This window comes from Aegilops tauschii, chromosome 3, assembly GCF_002575655.3.
Source record: "Aegilops tauschii subsp. strangulata cultivar AL8/78 chromosome 3, Aet v6.0, whole genome shotgun sequence".
NCBI classification, from domain to species: Eukaryota; Viridiplantae; Streptophyta; class Magnoliopsida; order Poales; family Poaceae; genus Aegilops; species Aegilops tauschii.
In genome coordinates, this window is record NC_053037.3 from 28748802 (window position 1) to 28773062 (window position 24261).

Consider the following 24261-nt stretch of genomic DNA (forward strand, 5'->3'; position numbering starts at 1 on the left):
AATCGCATCATCCTTAGACAGCAAGAAAATTGTTCCGGGGAAGGCCATCCTTAGGTAGCAAGCAAAGAAAAATCCACAGATCCTAGACTTGATATGCCGACGCGAATCATGACGGAGGAAGGAAGGAATTGCCAACAGTAGGCGTGTCCCTTCATAACAAGAATCAGTGGCGGACCAGTAGGGGTGCCATGGCAGCCCCTGTAAAAGCGCAACTAATTTTTAATGCAGATTAGACACTAATCATATAACAACTTAATTCTATTTTAGGAGTATTTGCTAGGATTATGATGATATTTAGATCAAAGTGAACTATTTCAAACCCTAGTGCTACGATTCTAGGTCCGCCACTACAAGAATGGTTCCTGAATCTCGGTTGCAGTCTTGCAGAGACAAGCACATATGATATATTTTTTTTCCGGTAAAAACTACTACCTTTCATATTTCTAGACTGCTGAATTCACGATGAGCGCCTCTTCCTAGTGCGCCCCATGGCATATGTATGCATATCAATATGTCATGATATGACACGGTTCATTCGGCCCATCCTTTAGCATAATTTTTGTATAAACTATCAATGGCGGAGCCAGGACAATCAAATGGGGAGGGCCAAACGTTGCTAAACCTTGTTGGGGGAGGACCAGTCCGTTAAAATACACTATTTTAACAGAAAAAAAATCAGTGTTTACACTAGTATTAGGCTTAAACCAGTGACACTAGGGGGGCACCCTGTCTCTGCCACTGTAAACTACCCCCTCCTTCCGTATTACTTTATCGCAGAGATGGATAAAAAAAATATGTATTTAAAACTAAAATATGTCAGTGCATTCATTTCTTCAATAAGTATTTCGAGACAGAGAGGTTATTTTCCATGTCGCTGAAGAACATAGACCTTGTACTGCTGGGATTACTGAGTTTTGCAACGGCCTTGTACTGCGTGGAAGCGAACGTCTTAGAGAAGGCGAGAGAGAGGGATCCAACGGCTTCAGGAGGCCCTTGGCTGCACTCTATACAAACCAGGACCAACGCCGTACACTACAAGCCCTAACTAAATCCAGCCAGATCATTCCCCTCTCACTGATTGATGGCTTCCATCGTGTCCAAGCTCGCGCGGGCAGCCGTCGCTGGTGGCAGTCGCCCGCCCATCTCCCCGGGGCCGTGTCTCCGCCGGCACTGCCAGCTGACCGGCGACGCCCTCCGGCGCATGTGCGGCGGCGTCTCCCCTGCAGCTGCAGCTCCAGCTCCAGCTCCAGGTAATCCCTAGTAGCACGTACCTATTTTGAGGAATAGTTCAGGGTCTGCCTCATGCGGAATCTGTATATGCATGTATCCCGGGGATTCCCACATGAATTAAACCATCCTCCATTTGGATCTGAATTTTGATACATCTATTTGAATAAGCAGGCACGGATTTGGCATGCTTATTCATTCGGAAACACCACACATCTAATAATTAAGCATATACTCCATGGAGGCCTCCATTTGCAATTTTCAAAATTCACATTTCTATGTTTCAAAAAATCCTGAAAAAAAATACAGATATACATGGAGGCATAGTGTACATGTGTGTAAATTTTCAGGACGAAATACGTTAAAACGAGGGTTGTGCAAAAAAAATCTGAGCTTTTTAGCACATGATACTATTCATCCTCAAAGTCCACGAATTTGTTTTTCTTTTGTATAGGCCACATTTCATGGTATTTCATCCTGAATTTTTACACACATATACATTTCATCCTTGCGTACCTGCATAATTTTTCCAGTTTTCTTTTTTCAATCAGAAAGTTTGAATTTTGAAATTTCCAGTCACCAAAACGCCTTGTATAATTGTTCTGCCTTGCAAGGGTAGAGTGCAATAGTAGTACTACCAATGATCCTTTGCGTCGTGAAACTAATCAACTTGTAACTCTATCTCTATCTATGCGTACCGAACGATAGAGCCGGAAGAAGAAGAGAAATGCATGGGACCCGATTCAGAAGACACAGATTGCCTCGATGTTGCTGATGAGAATTGCCTCAAGTCCAAGGAGTCCCTGTGGCCCGTGTACGAGTACTGGTGCGAGTATCATGATCTATCGCGCAGCCCTGCGGAGATGCGCCGCCGGTTCAAGACATTTAGCAAGACGGCAAGGCGCGTGCACGAGTTCAACAAGTCGGGCGCGAGCTACAAGTTAAGGCTCAACCAGTTTGCAGACATGACCTTCGCGGAGACGATGAGGCGTTTTAATTCCTAGTCCTTGATCATTTGGGTTTAATAAAGGCTGTTTTTCCTACATCTGCTGCCGCATGTATATTGGAGAAACATCTTGCGCTTCTTTGTGCGGACGAGTAAATCGCACTCCTGGTCAACTTGGCAAACATTTTCAGTCTGCCTTTTCTAGGGTAGGGTTTAGACCGTTCAGCCTAGAAATCTTGAATTATGCAGATCGCAACCATATGTGCATCATGTAAATAAAAGCTGGAAAGCTTAAGCATTCAGTATGACGAAATTGAGAGTGTTCGAAGCAGGAATCCTGGTCACAACATCACTATAGTATCCAGGCTACTGACGAGAATGTAAGAAATACTGCTAGCTGCTGCTGCCGCTCCTAATTCAAGGCAAATCATCGAAATCTCGAGGTGACTGCACCAGCAACATCATCACTGTATTTAACTAGAACGTACTATAGTACTGTAAATCTTTGATCCGGTTTGTTTTCATGCGGTACGAAACCACAAAACCGTACTATACAACACCCAGAGCTCAGACCATATGTAAATCTTTGATCCAGTTTGTTTTTCCTGCGGATGCAAACCACAAAACCATACTGTACAACACCCAGAGGTCATCCATACCATACACCCACAGACCCAGGCCTAAAATTTACTGAAGAAGAAAGAAGGACCCGGAAACGAGAGAAGATGATCCATTCATTCCATCACAGGAGCACGTCGCGGCTGGCCGGAGGAGAAGCGGGGGCGAACCGGAGCCGGCCAGAGTTGTCGGCGCTGCCGGCGAGGAGGACATAGTGGTACCGAGAGGCCGATGGCGAGTCACTGCCGAGGAAGGGGCTGTCACCGGTGGCCGCCCGCCACCCGCCTTCGGCATAGTGGAGGATGATGGCCTTGTACAGGAACGGCAGCAAGCCTTCCATGACTCTGTTTGTTTTCTTCTTGTATATGGGCGCAGAAGCAAAGGATTGTCGTACAGGTTTTATAGACAGGCAGCTATGACAAGATATGTGTCAAGATGTGCTTTGAGTCTTAGCTAATCAAAGGTTAGTGGATGATTACGGCCTTGCTTAGCTTGCAAACCGAATTAGTCAATGAGAGAAGGAGGAGAGATGGGTGATGATGATGGCGACGGGTTGCAAGCCTCTGGTGGAAATGAATTTTGTGAGGGGAAGTTGATGTCTGCACTTCAAGAGAGGACAAGATGCAATTCTCTACGCATGCGACAGGTATGGAATGTGAATATGCATGTTCGTTCACAAGGGCAAATAAAGAACAAATCTGTTGGTTCTGGTTCAAGGAAGACCAATACAAAGAACAAATTAAAACATAAGTAATGCTGAGATGCAGTTTAAAAACAAAGGACCTCATGACATAATCTACTAATTGGGTTCGTCATGCCTAACTGTTTGCCTATCCACTGTCGTTAGGGAAGCTTAAAATTAGGGCATCACTTAAACTATCATTGCAAAGATAAATAAATATGCATCTCTAATCCTATGTCTGGTAGACCATCCTTCTCAAGCATCACCCAAACTGAGAAAATTACGACAATGACACCCATCCAAGTAACAAGAAAGGGACATGACACATGACAGTCAGCCTCCCTTGGGAGGAGTTTACATTTGACACCCAATAATGTAACACATAGTACAACAGTGTAAAGTTCTTGCATATATATCTATCGTCTGGCCTTGCTTCCTTAATAACACATAATCTAATCTCCATAAAGAATCTTCTAGCAACATGTAGCCGTTTGAATTGTAGATGAAGAGGTTGAGGGAGATAGTCTTCGAGGACTAGTCGTCATCTGAAGAGGAAGAAGACGAAGATGAATTTAAGACCGTTTTAGGCATGGTTTTCAATGATGATATTCGGCGGCCTAGGAGAGGATCACATTTTGGTCGCATACACATCAACCGTGATAGAGTGGAGGGTCATGCAAAGATAATGAGAGACTACTTTGATCCAAATCCAATCTATCCGGAGAAGTACTTTCGTCGGTGCTTTCGGATGCACACAAGTCTTTTTTGACCATTGCAAAAGCCGTTGAGAGGTATGATGACTGGTTCAAGCTCCGGAGAAGCTGGACCCTTCATGAAAAGGACTACTGAATTTAAATGGGATATTATTGAGAGAATTAAATGCAACTCTGAAGATTGAGAAATCAACAAAGGTAATGAGTCGGGTATACATCCTGAATTTGATTGTGTTAAGTCTTTTACAGACAGATGTTTTTCATAAGCTTAGTGCGAAATATGGACTTGACTCTGAGATAAGAGCCACTTTTTGTGAATCATTTGCTGCTCATGTTGATATCCCTAAAGTGAAGTGGTTTAAATTTCACCCACCTATTGAAAATTTTTAAGAACCAATCATTGCTAAAACTGAAACAATTGCTTATACTGCTAATCCTGTTGTGCCTATTGCTTATATTGAGAGGCGTCCTTTTCCTGTTAGGATTAAGGAACATGCTAAGGCCACAACTGTGATTCATAAAAATAATACTAGAGCAAGTGGAGAGATAAGTGCAAGCCCAGTGAAGAAATGCATTGCGGCTGTTCGAGTCTTGGCAATATGGGTGTTCGGCCGATGCAATTGACGAGTACGTCTGCATTGGTGAAGACACAATCTTGGAGGTTGTTCGAAGGTTCACTAAAGCAGTGATCGTTGTTTTTGGCCCGGAGTACTTGAGAGCACTCACAAAGGAAGATACCTAGAGGCCGATGACAAAGAGTGAAGCAAGAGGATGGCCAGGGATGCTTGGATCACTTGACTGTATGCATTGGAGATGGAAGAACTGTCCTGCAGGGTGGAAGGGTCTGTACAAAGACCACACTGACAATCCAACGATCATTCTTGAGGCAGTTACAACAAAGGATCTTTGGATATAGCATTCATTTTTTGGTTTGCCTGGCTCTCATAATGACTTGAATGTACTGTCGAGATCACTACTGTTCTCCAGGCTTATTACAGGAGATGCTCCTGCTTGCAACTACTCGGTCAATGGGCACAACTACTCGATGAGTTACTACCTTGCGGATGCATCTATCCACAATGGGCCACCTTGGCCAAAACAATTTCACGTTCAAATGGTAACAAAAATATTCACTTTGCCCAATGTCAAGAAGCTGCTAGGAAAGATGTGGAGAGAGCCTTCAGTGTGCTACAAAAGCGTTTAGCAATTGTTCGTGGCCCTGCCGAGTACTGGAGCTCCAAGGTTCTATGACGGATCATGACTTGTTGTATCAATATTGCATAACATGATCATTGAAAACGAGAGGGATATGCCTGAGAACTTTCGGCACATCACCAACGGGACTCCGGTTGATTCAGAGTATGATCTGAATAGGATCTTGGCATTCCTTGAAGAGCATCGCAAGATCGAGAACCGACAAGTTCATGCTCAGCTCCAAGAAGATCCTATTGAGCATCACTGGCAATGTCATAGCGAGTCCTAATTATTCTATCACATGTTATTTGTTACATTTGGACCATTCGGTCTGCTTAAATTTGAATAATTCGGTTTGTAAACTATATTCATGATTTGCTTGAACATTCAAATTTATGTTCGGTTTCTATATGTGCGCTAATATGTAGTGGCAATGTATACTAGAATGCAAAGTTTAGAAAAAACAAAAATTTACTCCGTTAAATATAGGGGATGAGCTAGGTCCGGCCAAATCTTAGTGGAGTAAATATACTCCACTGAAAGTTTACTCTATTGTATCCTCCTCTATTTATTGGGGATCGGTTAGAAATGGCCTTAAGACTCAACCAGTTTGCAGATATGGCCCCAGCGGCAATGGCGGAGCTTTCTTAGGGCCAACCTGGGCCAGGGCCCCCTGCTTGTGTAGTTTTCTTATATTATTAGCACATAATTAGACAGAAATGATGGTGTTTTGCTCAATCTTTGGTTGAATAGCCCCTCCTACATGGATTAGCACCTCCTATAATTCTGATCAAGCTCCGCCACTGCCCAGCGGAGATTAGGAGGCTTTCTAATCCGATATGGAGGTGCCCTGATTCCTAGCTACATCATTTGGGTTTAATAAAATCTGTATTTCCAGCATCCGCTACATGTATATTGGAGATCATCTTGCGCTTCTTTGTGCGGACGAGTAAATCGCACTCCTCGTCAACTTGGCAAACATTTTCAGTTTGCCTTTTCTATTCAGCCTAGAAATCTTGTATTATGCAGATCGCCACCATTATGTAGATCATGTAAATAAAAGCTACTGTAGGAAGCTTAAGCATTCATTATGACGAAATTGGGAGTGTTCGAAGCAGGCATCCTGGTCACAACATCACTATAGCATCCAGGCTACTGACGAGAATGTAAGAAATACTGCTAGCTGCTGCCGACGCTCCTAATTCAAGCCAAATCATCGAAATCTCGAGATGACCGCACCAGCAACATCATCACTGTATTTAACTAGAACGTACGTATTATAGTACTGTAAATCTTTGATCCGGTTTGTTTTCATGCGGTACGAAACCACAAAACCGTACTATACAACACCCAGAGCTCACACCATAACACCCACGCTAACACCGTACGTAGGGTTTGGACAAGCAAAACCCGATGGATTTCGTCCCCGTTACCATCTTGAGTCCTGTAGCAGCAACCCCCGACATCCACGGACAGCGGGCGCTGCAACGGCATGGAAAGCAGCAGGGCGGGATCTGGTAAGTCGCCGGATCCAGGGCGCGAAGGGAAGCGACGGGCCACAACGGCGGCGACTCTCGCACCACAACCTCGTAGCCTTCCCCATCGCTGCCCCACGAGATCCGCTCGGACTGCGAGCTTGGAGGCAGGGGCAGGGAGAACAGCGGCGGCCTTCCCCGGGGCGAGCCCAGGCCCAGGACCCATTATTCCCCTCCATCTCGTCACTGTATAAAATTAGCTTGTAGAATTTCCATTGATTCCTACACTTCAACTGATGTGATCAAGTCTCTTACGGCGAGGCTCTGACTCAGCTTTCTAGCTTGTAGAAACACGACAGTAGTACTGAATGTTCGGCGTGTTTTCGGTGTTTTCTGAATCTGTGTTCCTGCTGCAGCATACTGATTTGCATTTCTTCTTCATCTCCTCTCCTCAGGGATTCAAGCCAGCAGTAGACAGAAAACCAGACAATTTTGTAGTGATGCTTGCCCACTGTCAAGTGTCAAGTTCTGAGACAACATATAGGTGATCGTTATTTACTGTTCGATGCTGAATGTAGGTGCTGATCTCTCCGATGTCAACCTTCCAAACGCCGACTTCTAGCGGGCAAATGTGATAGCGGTACATTAGTATTTATATATAGAATACAAGCTTATTTTAATTGTTTAGGTTCAGAATAAGAAGTAACAACATGCTTGTGTTGTGCTGGTCTATTTTTGGTACAAATCAGTGATCATCACACAAAACTTATTGTTCTGTTTCTTTCTGACCAACCATCAAGTGTCAAACTAGTACCTCCAGAGAGACCAAATTGGACTCTCACTGGAGCATATTTTATAATTCACAACTGATGATTAGCATACTCCCTGAATTACTGGATATGGTTTTACATCATTCTCCTTTGTTTCGTGCTGTAGAAATACAACTATACTTTCTGAATCTGTGTTCCTGGCTTCCTGCTGCAGCGTACTGATCTTTCTGAATATAATGCAGCAAGTACTCCTACTGAATGTTCAGTGTGTTTTTCTGAACCTGTGTTGTTGCTGCAGTCTATATACTGCGGCAGGCCAACATCAAAGGTGAAACCGCAAGAAATATTCATGAATCTGTGTTCTTGCTGCATTCTATACTCCAAAGGCGCGAAGCTGCTCGGCCCGGCTCCTTTGAAAAGCAGTCCTCAGAGGGAGCCTACAGATTTGCATTTGTTCTTCATCTTCATAGCTGATGATTAGCATAGCCCCTGAATTACCGGATGTGGTTTTACATCAATCTCCTTTATTCCGTTCTATAGGTAAATTTAACAAATGCCAACTTGGAAGGGGCACTTGTGGCAGGGAAAGGACTTCTTTCAAAGGTTCGTTCGATAGACAAATGGTCCTCTGTTTTGCTCTGTAGGTAGATTTGTTGCCATGCTCGGATAGTGTCAGCCTGTCAGACATCCTTATTTGAAGGGTAGTTTTGCCACAGATAAAGCTTCCACGATGTGTGGTTTGTCACCACAGTATGGGTGCCAAAGTCGAAGCGATAAGTGTGGCCAAAAAAAAAAAGATCTGTGGCCTATGGACCATATATAAATAATGAAGTGCAGAAAACGGCGACTACAACGGAAACAAAATAAACTCTGAACTCCTTCAATTGATGCCTGGGAATGCTATTCATTTTTCCTTGTTCACCATATAAGCTGATGCAGTAACACCGACAACGTGTCGATTTATAAATACGGGCCCGTTACACACACGCTATGTGACAAACACCAACTATAAAAACTAACTTGTTCAGGTAGCTAATACTTCTTACATAGACGATATGTGATAAAAGCAATTATACAACAACTTGTCTTTCAGTTACCATTGAGGTAAGCATCATTGATTCCATGTAGCTTGGCAGCCACCTCCTGCATGTTGATACGATCACCGGGAGATGGCTTGGTGCAAGAAAGGCCAACCTTTAGCATAGACAAAAGACATTCTGAACATTTTTCCTTCAAGGCCATTGGAGTTTCCTCCAACTCCTGTAGCAGTTGGGGGTCGACAATCTCCAATACCCTACCGGGGAAGCTGGCCTCTATAAAGTTCACAATGTTGAGTCCATCCTTAAACATGTCATCCGTTGGCCTTCTTCGAACAAATATCTCGAGGAGAACAACACCAAAGCTGTAAACATCCGCGGCAGTTGAAACTTGACCGCCCCCAGCATATTCTAAAGAATGAAAAGAGTGGAGTTATTTCGCTTTCGCTGCTTAACATAGATGCAGAAAAAATAATGTACCAACTTCAGACTAGAAAAAAAAGACCATTACCTGGAGCGGCGTATCCAATCGTCCCCATTACTGCAACAGAAGAAGAGTTGGAGTTACCAAGAGATGACATTGTGGAACCAACTTTGAATCTTGCCAGGCCAAAGTCTCCAACATGAGCTGTCATATTGTCATCCAAAAGAATGTTGCTAGGCTTCAGATCACAGTGAATCATTGTTTCTTGGTTATTATGGTGTAGATACTCGAGTGCATCCGCCACGTCCACCACAATCCTTATCCTTTGAGCCATCATAATGAGGTTCAAATATGAAGAGCATTCACGGTCTTGAGTTGAGTATAGTAGTTTATGCAAGTCTCCTCGTGGCATGAGCTCATACACCAGGGCCTTGAAATCATTGCCCTTAGAATCAATGCTTGAGCATGCAGTTAGAATAGGGACAAGATTGCGATGCCGCACATTTCTCAATGCAGTACATTCCGCAATGAAGCTCTTGTGTGCTCCTCTTATCTCTAGGTTGAAGACTTTTATGGCAACCTCATTTTGGTCTTCAACTAGTTTTCCTTGGTATACAGAACTGTATCTCCCTCTACCAATCAAATTAGGTGTCGAGAACCCCTCTGTTGCTCTGGTTAGGTCGTTGAAAGAAACTTTCGGGAATTTTGTAGAAAATGATGGCAGTGATATAGATTTGCTATTGTGTTTTCTTATGCATAGCAAATAACCAAATATGACTATAGAAAGTGACACAACACATGCTATCGGGATGACCACTTTGAGCACTAAAGATTCCTTGTGCCTAGTTGAATTTGAAGGCACAACAGAACAAGCTAGTATGTGTAACTCCTTTACCCCGCCACAAAGCCCTTGATTTCCGTTAATCCTCAAGGCAGTTGCATTACTGAAGATCCCTTTTGTTGGAACCTCTCCATTAAGATGGTTGAATGACAAATCTAGGTCCTCAAGAAGTTCCAGGTTGCCAAGAGATGCTGGTATTGACCCAGTTAAGTTATTGGTAGACAAATTCAAAACTTTGAGGCTGCTTATCTTGGCTAATGATGTGGGAATGCTTCCGCTGAAAATATTTGAATCTAACTCAATGCCTTCTAAGCTTTCACAATCACCCAAAGTGTTTGGAATATCTCCGGATAGTTTATTTGATGAAACTCTCAATCTCACGAGTTGTTTGGCATTTCCAATGTCGGTAGGAAGTTGCCCATCAAGGCTATTGAATGATAAATCAATTCCAACTATTGTTGGGATTCTAAAGATCTCCATTGGAACCTTGCCATGGAGTTCATTGCGGGAAATGTCCAATATTTGAAGCATTGGAAAGTTTCCAAAGCTTGATGGTATGTGACCAGTGAACTGGTTCGAGCGTAGGTAGAGAGCTCCCAATTGAGTCAAGTTTGACAAAGATGATGGGAGGGCCCCGCAAAGAAGTTTTTGAATAAGCCTATTACCTGCATAGCTTTGAGAGTTCCAATCCACATAGGAACCACACCTGTAAAGTTATTTCGTCCCAATGCTACAAAAATCAGGTTGTGAAGGTTTGCTATGCCAGATGGAAAATCTCCTGATAGTTGATTGTTTGTCAAGTATAATTCCTGGAGTTGACTTGAAAGGTTACCTAATGAACTCGGTACATGCCCTGATAGATGATTATAACCCATGGAAAACATTTGTAGCTCCGTGCAGTTGCCTAAGCTATTCAAAAACTCCCAATCTTCTCTGTTGTGTGCTTGGAGTTCATTATTTTCAAGATTCAAACTCAAGAGTTTGGTAAGTTTTCCAATCGTGGTGGGCATCAATCCTGTGAAGTTGTTTCTTGACAAATCGAGAGCTTGTATATTGGAAGCATTGGTGAATGAACTAGGAAGGTGCCCTAAAAATAAGTTGCCACCTAAGAAAAGTATCTGGAGATTGGGAAGAGAGGTAAAGAGATTTGGTGGAACCTCTCCACTTAGACCATTGGCAGCAAGTTTGAGGATGGTAAGGGTAGAAAGATTCAAGATGGCTTGTGGAAATCTTCCTGACAGCTGATTAGCACTGGCAGACAGGTGCTGCAAGCTAGACAAATGTGCAAACTCACTTGGGATATTTCCCTTGATGTGATTATCTTGGCAGTTAATTTGGGTTAATGTTGTGATATTGGCAAGAGTAGCTGGGATTGTGCCAGTAAGGTTATTAGACCAAACGTGCAACACTTGCAAGTGAAGAGGCAAGTTGGCATGGAGATGGCCTACTAGATTGTTTTTCGAAACATCCATCACCTTGAGCTTTGAGCAGTTAGCGAAAGTTGGCACCCTTCCTTGTAGCGTGTTACTATTCAAGAGGAGGGTTTGGAGGCGATGCAGGTGACCAAGCAAGGGTGGGATCTCCCCGGCGAGTGTGTTCCCTGTGAGGGCCAAAGACCGCATGAATGTTAGGTTTCCAAGTGAAGGAGAGATGTGCCCTACCAAACCTCGACTTGTCAGGTTTAGAGAAGTGACACGATGTGGAGCCTTGACCCTGCATAGGACACCTTCCCAATTGCAGAAGTGAGTGCTATGGTTCCAGGACATGAAGGTTTGTTGTGGATCGAGACTGATTGCATCCTTGAATGCAAGCAGCGATAACCGATCCATCTCGTTTCCGTACGAGATGGAGGTGTTGCAGATGACGACATGTGCACTGCAAGCCGCCAACACCCACAGAAGTAACCTGGCAGCTTTCATGGCCGGGTGGCTATGAATGTATCTTGGTCAAGTCAGATCTTCAGTACTATTCACTACATATGCATGCATAAAAACAAGGCGGATTTTAGACTAAATAGTTAATAATAAGTAATAGATATGCTGCTAGTATTAATTACCTGAGGATTCCTTCTTCTTCTGTATATACTGATACTCTAGATCCTCCTTTCCGGGCCGAGACACAAGAGCTACAACCGCCGGAGGACAGAGGCGAACAAGAGAGAAACCAAGCATATGTGTGTATGGGTTAATTTGGAGTCTGGACTGTGGAGTGTTTGATCTACCTCCGCCACTGTGGCCTTCCTTTTATAGGCGCGACGTCGTTATTACGTGCCTGGTCACCAGTCCACTGTGAGTGTTAATCATCACAAATTGTGGTGTTAGATGCACTAATCCTCTTTTTTTGAAGTAAAGGCGCACTAATTTTCAGATTAACATATTTGTTTGGTTGGCCCGAACCCACCCATAGCCCGGGCCAGCAAGGCAATAGATTTTTTTTTAAATGCAGGAAAAGGTCCCACCGGACAACGTGAGGAAGCCCACGACTAGTTAATGGCTGAGTGTGTAACCTAATTAATTAACCTCTTCCATTGATACGATGTCGATCAAATCTAATCCCTTCAGTAACACAAAAATAAGGATTGGAAACGATGAAGTCCCAAGTCCCTTTGCATTTCAGTGACTTTAAGTTTTTTTTTCTTTCGGAAAGGTCTTTTAGTGATTAAGTAGCAGGCTATGACTGAACTTTCTAGTTCTAGCTTGTACTCTCCAGATTTTACTGATGTTGGGAGCAACATGTTTTAGTGATTAAGTTAAGTAGAAATAGAACAGAACCTCTCAAGTCCAGAGGTTTTATTTTGCGGGGTAAGTTCAGATTGTTCCTTTTCCTCTGAATCTCTGGACTTGCTTGTTCAGGTAGCCAATACTCCTTACATGCACGATATGTGATAAAAGCCAATTATACAACAATTTGTCTATTCAGTTAGCTAATGCTACCAAAGCAACAGAATTGGGATAATCATCCTTGATTCCATGTAGCTTGGCAGCCACCTCCTGCATGTTGATACGATCATCGGGAGATGGCTTGGTGCAAGAAAGGCCAACCTTTATCATAGACAAAAGACATTCTACACATTTTTCCTTCAAGGCCATTGGAGTTTCCTCCAACTCCTGTAGCAGTTGGGGGTCAACAATCTCTGATACCCTACCGGGGAAGCTGGCCTCTATAAACTTCACAATGTTGAGTCCATCCTTAAATATGTCATCAGTAGGCCTTCTTCGAATGAATATCTCGAGGAGAACAACACCAAAGCTGTAAACATCCGCGGCGGTTGAAACTTGACCGCCCCCGCATATTCTAAAGAATGAAAAGAGTGGAGTTATTTTGCTTTCACTGCTTAGCATAGATGCGGGAAAATGTAACAATTTCACACTAAAAAAAAGACCGTTACCTGGAGCGGCATATCCAATTGTCCCCATGACTGCAACAGAAAAATAGTTGGAGTTACCAAGAGATGACATTGTGGAACCAACTTTGAATCTTGCCAGGCCAAAGTCTCCAACATGAGCTGTCATACTGTCATCCAAAAGAATGTTGCTAGGCTTCAAATCACAATGAATCATTGTTTCTTGGTTGTTATGGTGTACATACTCCAGTGCATCCGCTACGTCCACCACAATACTTACCCTTTGAGCCATCGCAATGAGGATCAAATCTGAAGAGCTTTCATACTGTCCAGTTGAGTATAGTAGTTTATGTAAGTCTCCTCGTGGCATGAGCTCATACACTAGAGCCTTGAAATCATTGCCACTAGAATCAATGGTAGAGCATGCAGTCAGGATAGGGACTAGATTGCGGTGTCTCACATTTCTCAACATATTACATTCTGCAATGAAGCTCTTGTGTGCCCCTCTTGTCTCTAGGTTGAACACTTTCACAGCAACCTCTTTTTCATCATGAACTAGTTTCCCTTTATATACAGAACCGTAACTCCCTTTGCCAATTAGGTTGGACGTTGAGAATACCTCTGTTGCTCTGGCTAGATCATTGAAAGAAACTTGGGGGAATTTTGTAACAAATGATGGTAGAGATAAAGATTTGCTCTTGTGCTTTCCTCTCGAGAGCAATAAGCCAAATATGACCATAGCAAGTGACACCAAACTAGCTATTGGGATAACTACTTTAAGCACTAAAGATTCCTTGTGCCCAGTTGAATTTGAAGGCATCACAGAACATGCTAGCATATGTAACTCCAGTACCCCACCACAAAGCCCCTGATTTCCGTCAATCCGCACGGCACTTGCATTATTGAAGATCCCTTTTGTTGGAATCACACCATGAAGTTAGTTGAATGACAAATCTAGTTTCTCAAGAAGCTGTAGGTTTCCAAGAGATGTCGGTATTGACCCAGTTAAGTTATTGGCAGAAAAATTCAAAACTTTGAGGTTGCTTATCTTTCCTAATGAAGTGGGAATACTTCCGCTGAAAAAATTCGAGCCTAACTGAATTTCTTCTAAGCTTTCACAATCACCTAGTGTCTTTGGAATATCTCCAGATAACTTATTTGAAGAAAGTTAAAAATATATGAGTTGTTTGGAATTGCCAATGTCATTGGAAAGTTGTTCATCAAGGTTGTTGAATGACAATTCAATTCCTATCATTGATGGGATTCTGAAGATCTCCACTGGAACTGAGCCTTGAAGATTGTTGTTGGAAATGTCCAAATATTGAAGCATTGGAAAGTCTCCAATGCTTGCTGGTATGTGACCAAAGAACTGGTTCGAGTGTAGAAAGAACCCTCCTAGCTGAGACAAGTTTGACAAGGACGAGGGGATGGCCCCTGTAAAGAAGTTTCTCTCTAATACAATTTGCTGTAAATTTTTGAGAGTCCCAATCCACGGAACCACACCTGTAAAGTTATTTCCCCCCAATGCTACAACAGTTAGGTTGCAAAAGTTTGCTATACCAGAAGGAAAATCTCCTGATAGTTGATTGTCTTCCAAGTATAGATACTGGAGTTGATTGGAAAGGTTGCCTAATGAACTTGGTATATTCCCTGATAGATGATTCATACTCATGGAGAAACTTCGTAGCTCCGTGCAGTTGCCTAAGCTGTCCAAAAACTCCCAATCTTCCCTGACGTGTGCTTGGAGTTGATTCAGTTCAAGATTCAACTACGAGAGTTTGGTAAGTTTGCCAATCGTGTTGGGTACCAATCCGGTGAAGTTGTTACTCGACAAATCAATGCGGTGTAGATTGGAAGAATTAGTGAATGAACTAAGAATGCGCCCTAGAAAGAAGTTTCCACCTAATAAGAGTATCTGGAGGTTAGGTAGAGAGGAACAAAGATTTGGTGGTACCTCTCCACTTAGACCATTGAGACCAAGGCCAAGGCCGATAAGAGTAGAAATATTCAAGATGGCTTGTGGAAACCGGCCCGACAACTGATTAACACCCATAGACAGGTACTGCAAGCTTGAAAATTGTGCAAACTCACTTGGGATATTTCCCTTGATGTGATTATACTCACAATAAATGGCGGTTAATGTTGTGATATTGGCAAGAGAAGCTGGGATGGTACCAGTAAGTTTATTAGAAGAAATCCTCAACACCTCAAGGTGATGAGGCAAATCGGTGGGAAGTTGGCCAACTAGATTGTTAGTTCTAAGATTAAGTACCTTGAGCTTTGAGCAGTTTGCGAAACTTGGCACTGTTCCCTACAGCGTGTTATTATTCAAGAGGAGCGTTTGGAGGTGATTCAGGTGGCCGAGCATGGGTGCGATCTCTCCGGTGAGTAGGTTCTCCGTCAAGGATAGAGAATGAAGGAATGTTAGGTTCCCAAGTGAAGAAGAAATGTGTCCTACCAAATCTCGACCTGTAAGGTCTAGAGAAGTGACACGAGGTGGAGCCTTCACACTGAATGTGACACCTTCCCAATTGCAAAAGTGGGTGCTCTCATTCCAGGACATCAGGGCTTGCCGCGGGTCGAGACTGATTGCGTCCTTGAATCCAAGCAGTGATAACCGATCTGTCTCGTTGTTTCCATGCAAGGAGGAGCTGCAGACAATGACCACATCATGTGCACTGAAAGTCACCAATACCAAGAGAAATAACTGTCCGACTATAGTAACTTTCATGCCCGGCAAGGTTCACTACGACCAAACAGGGTTCCTCCATGGTCGCAACATTGCCGAAAATTTTATTTATGCAGCCGACATCCTCAGCGCTTGCCACACAAGAAAAGCCCCCACCATGGTCATCAAGCTTGACTTCAGAAAAGCCTTCGACTCCATCTGTTGGTCCTCTGTTATATCTATCTTACAAGCAAGGGGTTTCCCTCCAACCTTGTGTGCATGGGTACAAAACATTCTTCATACTGGCAAAATGGCTATTCTCCTAAACGGCAATCCGGGGTCCTGGATCCAATGCAGAAGTGGCCTTCGACAAGGTGATCCCTTCTCGCCTTACTTGTTCATTATTGTAGCAGATGTCCTTCAAAGACTGATCGCCCAGGCGTTCCGGCAGAACGAATTATGTCACCCCCTCTGGTCGAATGAACCACCAGCAACCCTTCAATATGCTGACGACACACTTATTATTGCTACTGCTAGCACCGCCGCAACTACAATCCTCAAAAACACACTGCACGATTTCGCCCTAGCGACTGGCCTAGTTATCAACTTCCAAAAAACTTCGCTTCTCACCATTGCCATGGATACCCCCACCCAAAATAACATCGCTGCAACTCTTGGATGTAATTTCTCCTCCTTCCCGTTAATCTACCTAGGCCTCCCACTCTCCCCTACCAAACTACCCTTCTCAGCTTTCGACCCTATCTTAGATAGCTTTCGAAAATTCCTCTTGGGCTGGGTAGCGCGCCTGCTCTCCCGAGGAGCAAGACTAACTTTGCTGACCTCGGTCCTAGATTCTTTAACTATTTATTTCATGTCCGTCTTCCGGCTCCCTAAGTCTATCCTTGTTAAGCTTGACGCCATCCGAAGAGCCTTCTTCTGGTCCAACGAGGAAACTTGCACGGGTGCGAAGTGTCTGGTTGCATGGAAAAACGTTTGCAAACCTAAAGAACTTGGTGGTCTAGGCATTAAAAATCTAGAAATTCAGAACTGCTGCTTGCTTATGAAATTTTCCTTCAAAATTTTGCAACACCCGAACATCCCTTGGACACAGTGGTATCATCACCAATATCCTCTTGGCATTGCAACAAAAAACCCTAGGCCCTCCTTTCTTTGGAAAATAATAAAAAAAACCTCCCTCTCCTAATTGAGCACTCCTTTGTGATCACATACAATGGCCTCTCTACCTTTTTTTGGCTAGACAAATGGATTCTTGATTCACCTCTACAAAGAGTTTTCCCCCACCTTTTCTCACACTCCATTGATGACAAGGTTCTAGTGGCTACAGTTTGGCAAACCAGCTTATTATCGAACCTACGGAGCCGTCTTAGTAATGCTGCTGCTCGAGAGTTGGACTGTGTGTTGTTGCTGCTGCAGGATTTCCAACAGGTGGACCGACCAGACGAGCGGTCCCTCACGCATGGGCTGACATTTTCAGCCAAGAACGCATACTCCTCCATTGTTGCTGATGACTCCTTCGACCCACACCATGATTTTGTTTGGGCTTCCAAGGTTCCGATCAAAGTCAAGATCTTCGCATGGCTTCTCCTTCATGACCGGCTAAATACGAAGGCCAACATGTTTCATAAACATGTTGCTCAATCCGCAGCTTGCCCAAGATGTCAAGACCCGTATGAGGATGCTCTTCACCTCATCTCTACCTGCTCCTACGCTACACAAGTTTGGTCTAGACTGGGCCTGTCTACCCCAGCCTCCCTCACTGCTCTTCACCAACACCCGCTCATTCAAGGCCTCAACCCCAACATCTGGCCATCGGTGGCCTTGACAGTTTCTTGGAAACTATGGGACTCAAGAAATGCTCTCGTATTCAGGAATGAAGACCACTCTCCCACAATAACGCTAAGAAATATTGTAGCAGACTTCTCTCTCTGGGGTTTCCGGTTCAAAAAACATGAGGACAGTAACTATGCTAGGCAGTGGCTACACTTTCTCTCCTCTGCAATCCCTTCTAGCTGAAATTGTAATAATACTACTGATGTATTTCTCCGACCTCTTTGAGTGGTAATATATTCAGGTGGGGAAGCTCTCCCCCCGCCCCGGTGACCGTTAAAAAAAACTTTCATGCCCGGGTAGTTCTGTTGTACATATGTTGGTCGAGTTAGATTCCAGTACTCTTTATAAGAATGCATAGTAGGATGAAGGAGAAATTTAAATAGTATATATAGCTAACACTGGTAGAAAATGGGCCTTTAGTCCCGGCTGTGCAACCGGGACTAAATATGCGCGACTAAAGACCCCCCCCCCCCTTTAGTCACGCCTCTTACGAACCGGGACTAAAGGCTTTAGTCCCGGTTCTCGTGGCTAACCGGGACTAAAGGCCCGTCCTTTAGTCCCGGTTCTCGTGGCTAACCGGGACTAAAGGTTTTTTGCGAATTTTTTTTTATTTTTTTTATTTTCAAATTTCTGAATTATTTTAACCTCTAATCTCTAATCACCACCCCTCATCACTGCTTAATTTATCCTCTAATCTCTAATCACCCCTCATCATTCCAAATCATCTAACTTCCTGGACGGTCACCCATCCTCTCACTACTCCAGCCTGAGCACGCTTAACTTCCGGGTTCTATTCTCCCTCGTTTCCAAGTCTGCACTTGTTGTTTTCCTGACAATAGTAGGATGTCAATTCTATTAACCCTCAGGAATTTAGCTTGAGCATGAAGTGACACATTTCACTGTTTGAGTTTGAAACTATTGTTTTAAAAAACAATAATTATTTAGTAACACTAATATTTCTGGAATAATTAGTTTGACCATTGTTTGACCACTGTTTGACCACGGTTTGACCAGATTTGACCAAAATTTAAAAAAAACTGAAATAATTATTTAGTAACACTAATATTCTAGAATAATTAGTTTGACCATTGTTTGACCACAATTTGAAAATTTTTGAATTTTTTGCCTCTCCAGATCTTAAAAGCCCCGTATCTTTTTTTCTGTTAGGTTTTTGAGGATTTTGAAAATGTTTAACAGGGTTCCCCCAGTTAAATTCGGATGTAACTTTTCGAATAGATGATTTTTCATATAAAAAACTTTTTCATCCGAGTTCGTATGCAAAAGTTATGCCCATTTTAAGAAATTCCAGAGAGATTTTGCAAATAAAGTCGAAATTCATATTTGTTAATTTTCCCAACAACTAGACCACATATCACATGAGAAACTTATTTTATTTTATTTTATTGACATTTCCATCATTTTCTTTTGGTTTTTCTAAAACTGAAAAGGCGGTCCGGGGGGTAGAGTTTGATGGGCCCTTTAGTACCGGTTGGTCTGGCCAACCGCGACTAAAGGACTAACCTTTAGTCCCGGTTGGTCTGGCCAACCGCGACTAAAGGACTAACCTTTAGTCCCGGTTGGTCTGGCCAACCGCGACTAAAGGACTTCGGGCCAGCCTGAGGACCTTTAGTCCCGGTTGGCCAGGCCAACCGGGACTAAAGCCCCTCCCGTCCGCCAACTGTCGACCGAGCGCGCTGGGCCCAGATAGTTGGTCGCGGGTCTCCTTCCGAACCGCGACTAAAGACCCCTTTGGTCGCGGTTCGATTATTTTGGAGACTAATGGGGGCGTATGGAAGCCTCTTTTTCTACTAGTGTAACATAATATTACGTCTATAAACAAATATAAGACGTTTTAGGCCACTAAAGTAGTATTCCCTCCGTCTGGAAAAACTTGTCCCAGTTAGGACAAGCTCTTTTGGACGAAGGGAGTAGTGGATATATTCATTAATTCATGGAATGCACTTGAACGTTCCAGTGTGAATTACTTATGCACCTGGGGGTTGTTGGTCGTCTTCTTCCACGCTAGCTTTTATCTCCCTGATCGGAACAAGAGCTACAGCTGCTACAGCTTACAGGGCAGAGGAACTGGGAATTTAAGTGATTAAACTAATAAAAAATGTGTTAATTAGCAGGTATTCATTACTCCATGGATGAATTACGTAAGTACCTGCTCCTCTTCCTCCTCCTCATCCTCCTCCTTCTCTTCTTCTTCTTCTTCTTCTTCTTCTTCTTCTTCTTCAAAAGCTACAGATGCTGCAGAGCAGAGGCGAGACGTACAAAGCATATAATGTGTGCAAAGGTTTGCAGTTTGGAGTGTTTGATCGACCTTCGCGACTACGGCCTTACTTTATACTACTAGCTTGCCGCTGCCCGGTCATCTTCGATCGTTTAGTGTGCAAGTGGTTTGATCAGAATATATATAATATCACGTCTGGAATACCACGTACCTTTTCAAAGCTAGATGCATGCATACTATGCTTTCACATGCATGGCTACCCAAGTGGCAGAAAAGAAACATCGATTCCTTTGCCAGAACCAGAATGGGCACTTGGTATATGCGCCATCTCAAAACAACTGCCCGCAATGGTTAGAGACTCTCTTTTGTTGTGCAGAGAGAGAGCGGAGAAGTCATCTCTTTAGGTTATGCATTTCAGACGAGCCTCCTCCATATTTTGAAGTCCATAGTCACCACGCACAAGTACGATAATTAATTAATTAACCTTGCCTACTCTTTCCATTGATTTCCTTTTATTTTAAAAGAGAGGGTAAGCGCCCCCGGTCTTCCATTGATTCCTGTTCTTCAATTGATGGTTCGATATTGATGTGATCAGGCCTCTTGTTTTGATGATGTAGCAGGCAGGTTCTGACTGAACTTTTATTCTAGCATGTAGAAATACAGCATGGCATCTGAATGTTCAGAGTGCTTTGGGTGATATTCTGAATCTGTGTTCTTGCCGCAGTCGATCCCGCAGAACTTCAAGGGCGCAAAGCTGCTCGGCGCCTGAAGCAGACCTTACAGGCAGGCCACTGGTTTGCATTTGTTCTTGATATTCTCAGCTGTCCCAATAAGTAGAGAGTCACTAGTTGTTGTGATGCTTGCTCGCTGTCATGTGTCAAGTTCTGAAAAAAAATGTGTGATCGTCTTTGTCTGTTTGATCGTCAGTACAGGTGCCTATCTCTCGGACGCTGATCTACTTACAAACTTCTCTCTGGCAAATGTGACAAGGTTACATTAGTAGCTACACCGTGGCAGCAAAGCACATCATATATAATTGTTTGGGTTCAGACTAAGGCAGTGTTCGGAGTCCTTCCGCTCCCAGACTCGGCTCCACGGAGCCGGCGGAGTTGTAGGCTAAAATACTGGAGTTGGAAATTAGGTGCTCCGCAACTCCTCTAATTCCACGGATCTGATGGATATCCGAACATGGCCTAAGTAGTACATAGCTGGTAACTCTGTATTCGGTTGAGTGACCATCACACAGAACTTACTATGTTGTTCCTTTCTCCTTATCACATCATCAGACTAGTACTTCTCTTGTTTCTTAATTGATTATACAAGTACTACTTTGTGCTAAATCAGCGACAATTAATATGAATCGGAGGGAGTAGTAAATAAAATATATGTTTGTTTGGTAATATTGATGCTTGAAAATGCTATTCATCTCAGTTTTTCAGTGCCCTGGGCTGATACAGTAACACACAGAGGGTTTGGTTGTAAATCCGGGTCCTTACATACATTATATGTGATAAACGTCAATTGTACAAGTACAACAACTTATTCAGGTAGCTGATGGTACTGAAACAACAGAACTGCTTCTCAAATATGCATCCTTGATTCCATGTAGCTTGGCAGACACCTCCTGCATGTTGATGCGTTCACCTGGAGATGACTTGGTGCAGCAAAGGCCAACGTTTAGAATAGGTAGCAGACAATTGACACCTTTATCCCTCAACGCCACTTGAGTTTCCTGTAGCAGCTGGGGATCGACAATCTCCAATACCCTATCAGGGAAGCTAATCTCTGTAAACTTCACAATGTTCAGTCCATCCTTAAACATGTCATCAGTTGGCGTTCTTCGAATGAATATCTCGAGGAGAACGACACCAAAGCTGTAAACATCTGCGCCTGTTGAAACTTGACCATCCTTTGCATATTCTACAGATTAATGAATAAAAAAGTAGTTAATTTTGCTTTTATTGGTTTACATAGATGCAGAAAAATTTGGTGACATGATTTTTTTCAGAGTCAATTACCTGGAGCAGCGTATCCAATCGTTCCCATTACGGCAACCAGAGAAGGACTCGAGTTACACTGAGATGATGTGGTGCTTGAGCATGCAGTTATGATGTGGACCAGATTACGGTGCCGCACATTTCTCAACACATTACAATTTGCAATGAAGCTCTTTTGCGCTCCTCTTGTCTCTAGGTTGAAGACTTTTATGGCAACCTCATTTTCATATTCCACTAGTTTTCCTAGGTATACAGAACTATAACTCCCTCTGCCAATTAGGTTGGACGCTGAGAATCCATGTGTTGCTTTGGCTAGGTCGTTGAAAGAAACTTTGGGAAATGTTGTAGCAAATGACGGCAGTGATATGGAATTCCTCTTGTGTTTTCCTCTCCAATGAAATAAAACAAATATAACCATAGCAAGTGACACCATGATGCCTATTGGAGTAATTATTTTGAGCATCAGGGATCTCTTGTGCCTAATTGAATTTAAAGGCATAACAGAACATGCTAGCATGTGTAACTCTAGTACCCCACCACAAAGCCCCTGATTTGCATCAATCCACACAATAGTTGCATTCTTAAATATCCCTTTTGTTGGAACCTCTCCATTTAGATGGTTGAATGACAAATCTAGTTTCTCAAGAAGCTGTAGGTTGACAAGAGATGTTGGTATTGACCCAGTTAAGTTATTGGCAGACAAATTCAAAACTTTGAGAGGCCGCTTATGTTGCCTAATGAAGCAGGAATACTTCCGCTGAAAATATTCGAGTCTAGCTCGATGTCTTCTAAACTTTCACAATCACCCAAAGTGTTTGGAATATATCCGGATAGCTTGTTTGATGAAAGTAACAAATGTACGAGTTGTTTAGCATTTCCAATGTTGGTAGGAAGTTGTCCATCAAGGTTGTTGGAGGATAATTTAAGTATGAACATTGTTGGAATTTTGAAGATCTCCATTGGAATTGTACCATTAAGATTATTTTTGTAAATGTCCAAACATTGAAGCATTGGAAAGTTTCCGAGGCTTGGTGGTATATGGCCAATGAACTGGTTTGAGTCTAGATATAGCCATCCTAATTGAGACAAGTTTGACAAGGATGATGGAATACCCCCGGTGAAGTAGTTTCCTCCTAAATCTACTAGTTGCAAAGTTTTAACAGTCCCGATCCACTCCGGAACCACACCCGTAAAGTGATTAGCCCCCAATGATAACAGAATAAGGTTGCGAAGGTTCGCTATGCCCGAAGGAAAATCTCCTGATAGTTGAGTTTCTCCTAGGTATAGTTTTTGGAGTTGATTGGAAAGGTTACGCAGTGAACTTGGTACATGCCCCAATAGACGACTCCAACTCAGGGAGAACATCTGCAGCTCAGTGCAGTTACCTAAGTTGTCCAAAAACTCCCAATCTTGCTTGCTATTAGCTTGGAGTTGATTTTGTCCAAGATTTAAATACGAGAGTTTGGTAAGTCTACCAATCGTGGTGGGCACCAATCCGGTGAAGTGGTTGATTGATAAATCAACATCATATATATTGGAAGCATTAGTGAATGAACTAGGAATGTTTCCTATAAAGAAGTTCTCGGCTAATACAAGTATCCGAAGACTAGGCAGAGCGGCACATGGATTTGGTGGTACCTCTCCACTTAGACTATTGGGACCAAGGTCAAGGCCGATGAGAGTAGAAACATTCAAGGCCGATTGAGCCGTTGCCCTCCGTGCACTGCATAGAGCTGTTGCCCTCCGTACACAGCAAGGTATTCCACTCCTCCCCTCTCTCATCATTCCATCCCTCCCCCTCATCCCCCATCCATACTTCCTGTTGCATCTCACCTTCTCTATTCATGTACTTTTTCTTCTTCAGTTTTTTGTGATTGGATGATTATTAGCCATAGATTGGATATTTGAGCTCACATTCATTAGTACCTGTTGCATATTGCTACTCTCCAGTTCATTTTCAGGTTTATATGTGAATAGATTTGTGCTTCATATGTATACGTGCTGATGCTTATACGGGCAAATGATTGCCATTTTTGTTTGAAATTATGATTCGATAGCGCTCATGCAGATTTGACAGTAGTCCTTTGTTTACATAATGTAAAATTGTTACACAAGGGGTGGAGTATTGACTTTTTTTTGCTTGATTGAAGTATGACTGAGAAGGCGGTGCGGGATGTTGTCCATCTAAAAAAACTCATTGGAATCTTGAGAGAAGAGGTTGAGAATGGGAGTGCCATTG

The 24261-nt window shown here is 43.1% G+C and overlaps 1 protein-coding gene and 3 pseudogenes across 1 annotated transcript; 1 reads left to right on the top strand and 3 right to left on the bottom strand.

Moving 5' to 3' along the window:
• Positions 1–1081: 1081 nt before the first annotated feature.
• On the top strand, positions 1082–2231 carry LOC141042648 (KDEL-tailed cysteine endopeptidase CEP1-like). The gene is made up of 2 exons (XM_073511508.1): positions 1082–1250; positions 1936–2231. Exons 1-2 carry the CDS (start codon positions 1082–1084, stop codon positions 2229–2231), a joined length of 465 nt encoding a protein of 154 aa, XP_073367609.1.
• A 5888-nt stretch (positions 2232–8119) lies between these two features.
• On the bottom strand, positions 8120–12120 carry LOC109738588 (uncharacterized; annotated as a pseudogene).
• A 288-nt stretch (positions 12121–12408) lies between these two features.
• On the bottom strand, positions 12409–16001 carry LOC109738585 (uncharacterized; annotated as a pseudogene).
• A 5567-nt stretch (positions 16002–21568) lies between these two features.
• Positions 21569–23825, bottom strand: LOC141042649 (uncharacterized; annotated as a pseudogene).
• Between the last annotated feature and the right edge of the window lie 436 nt (positions 23826–24261).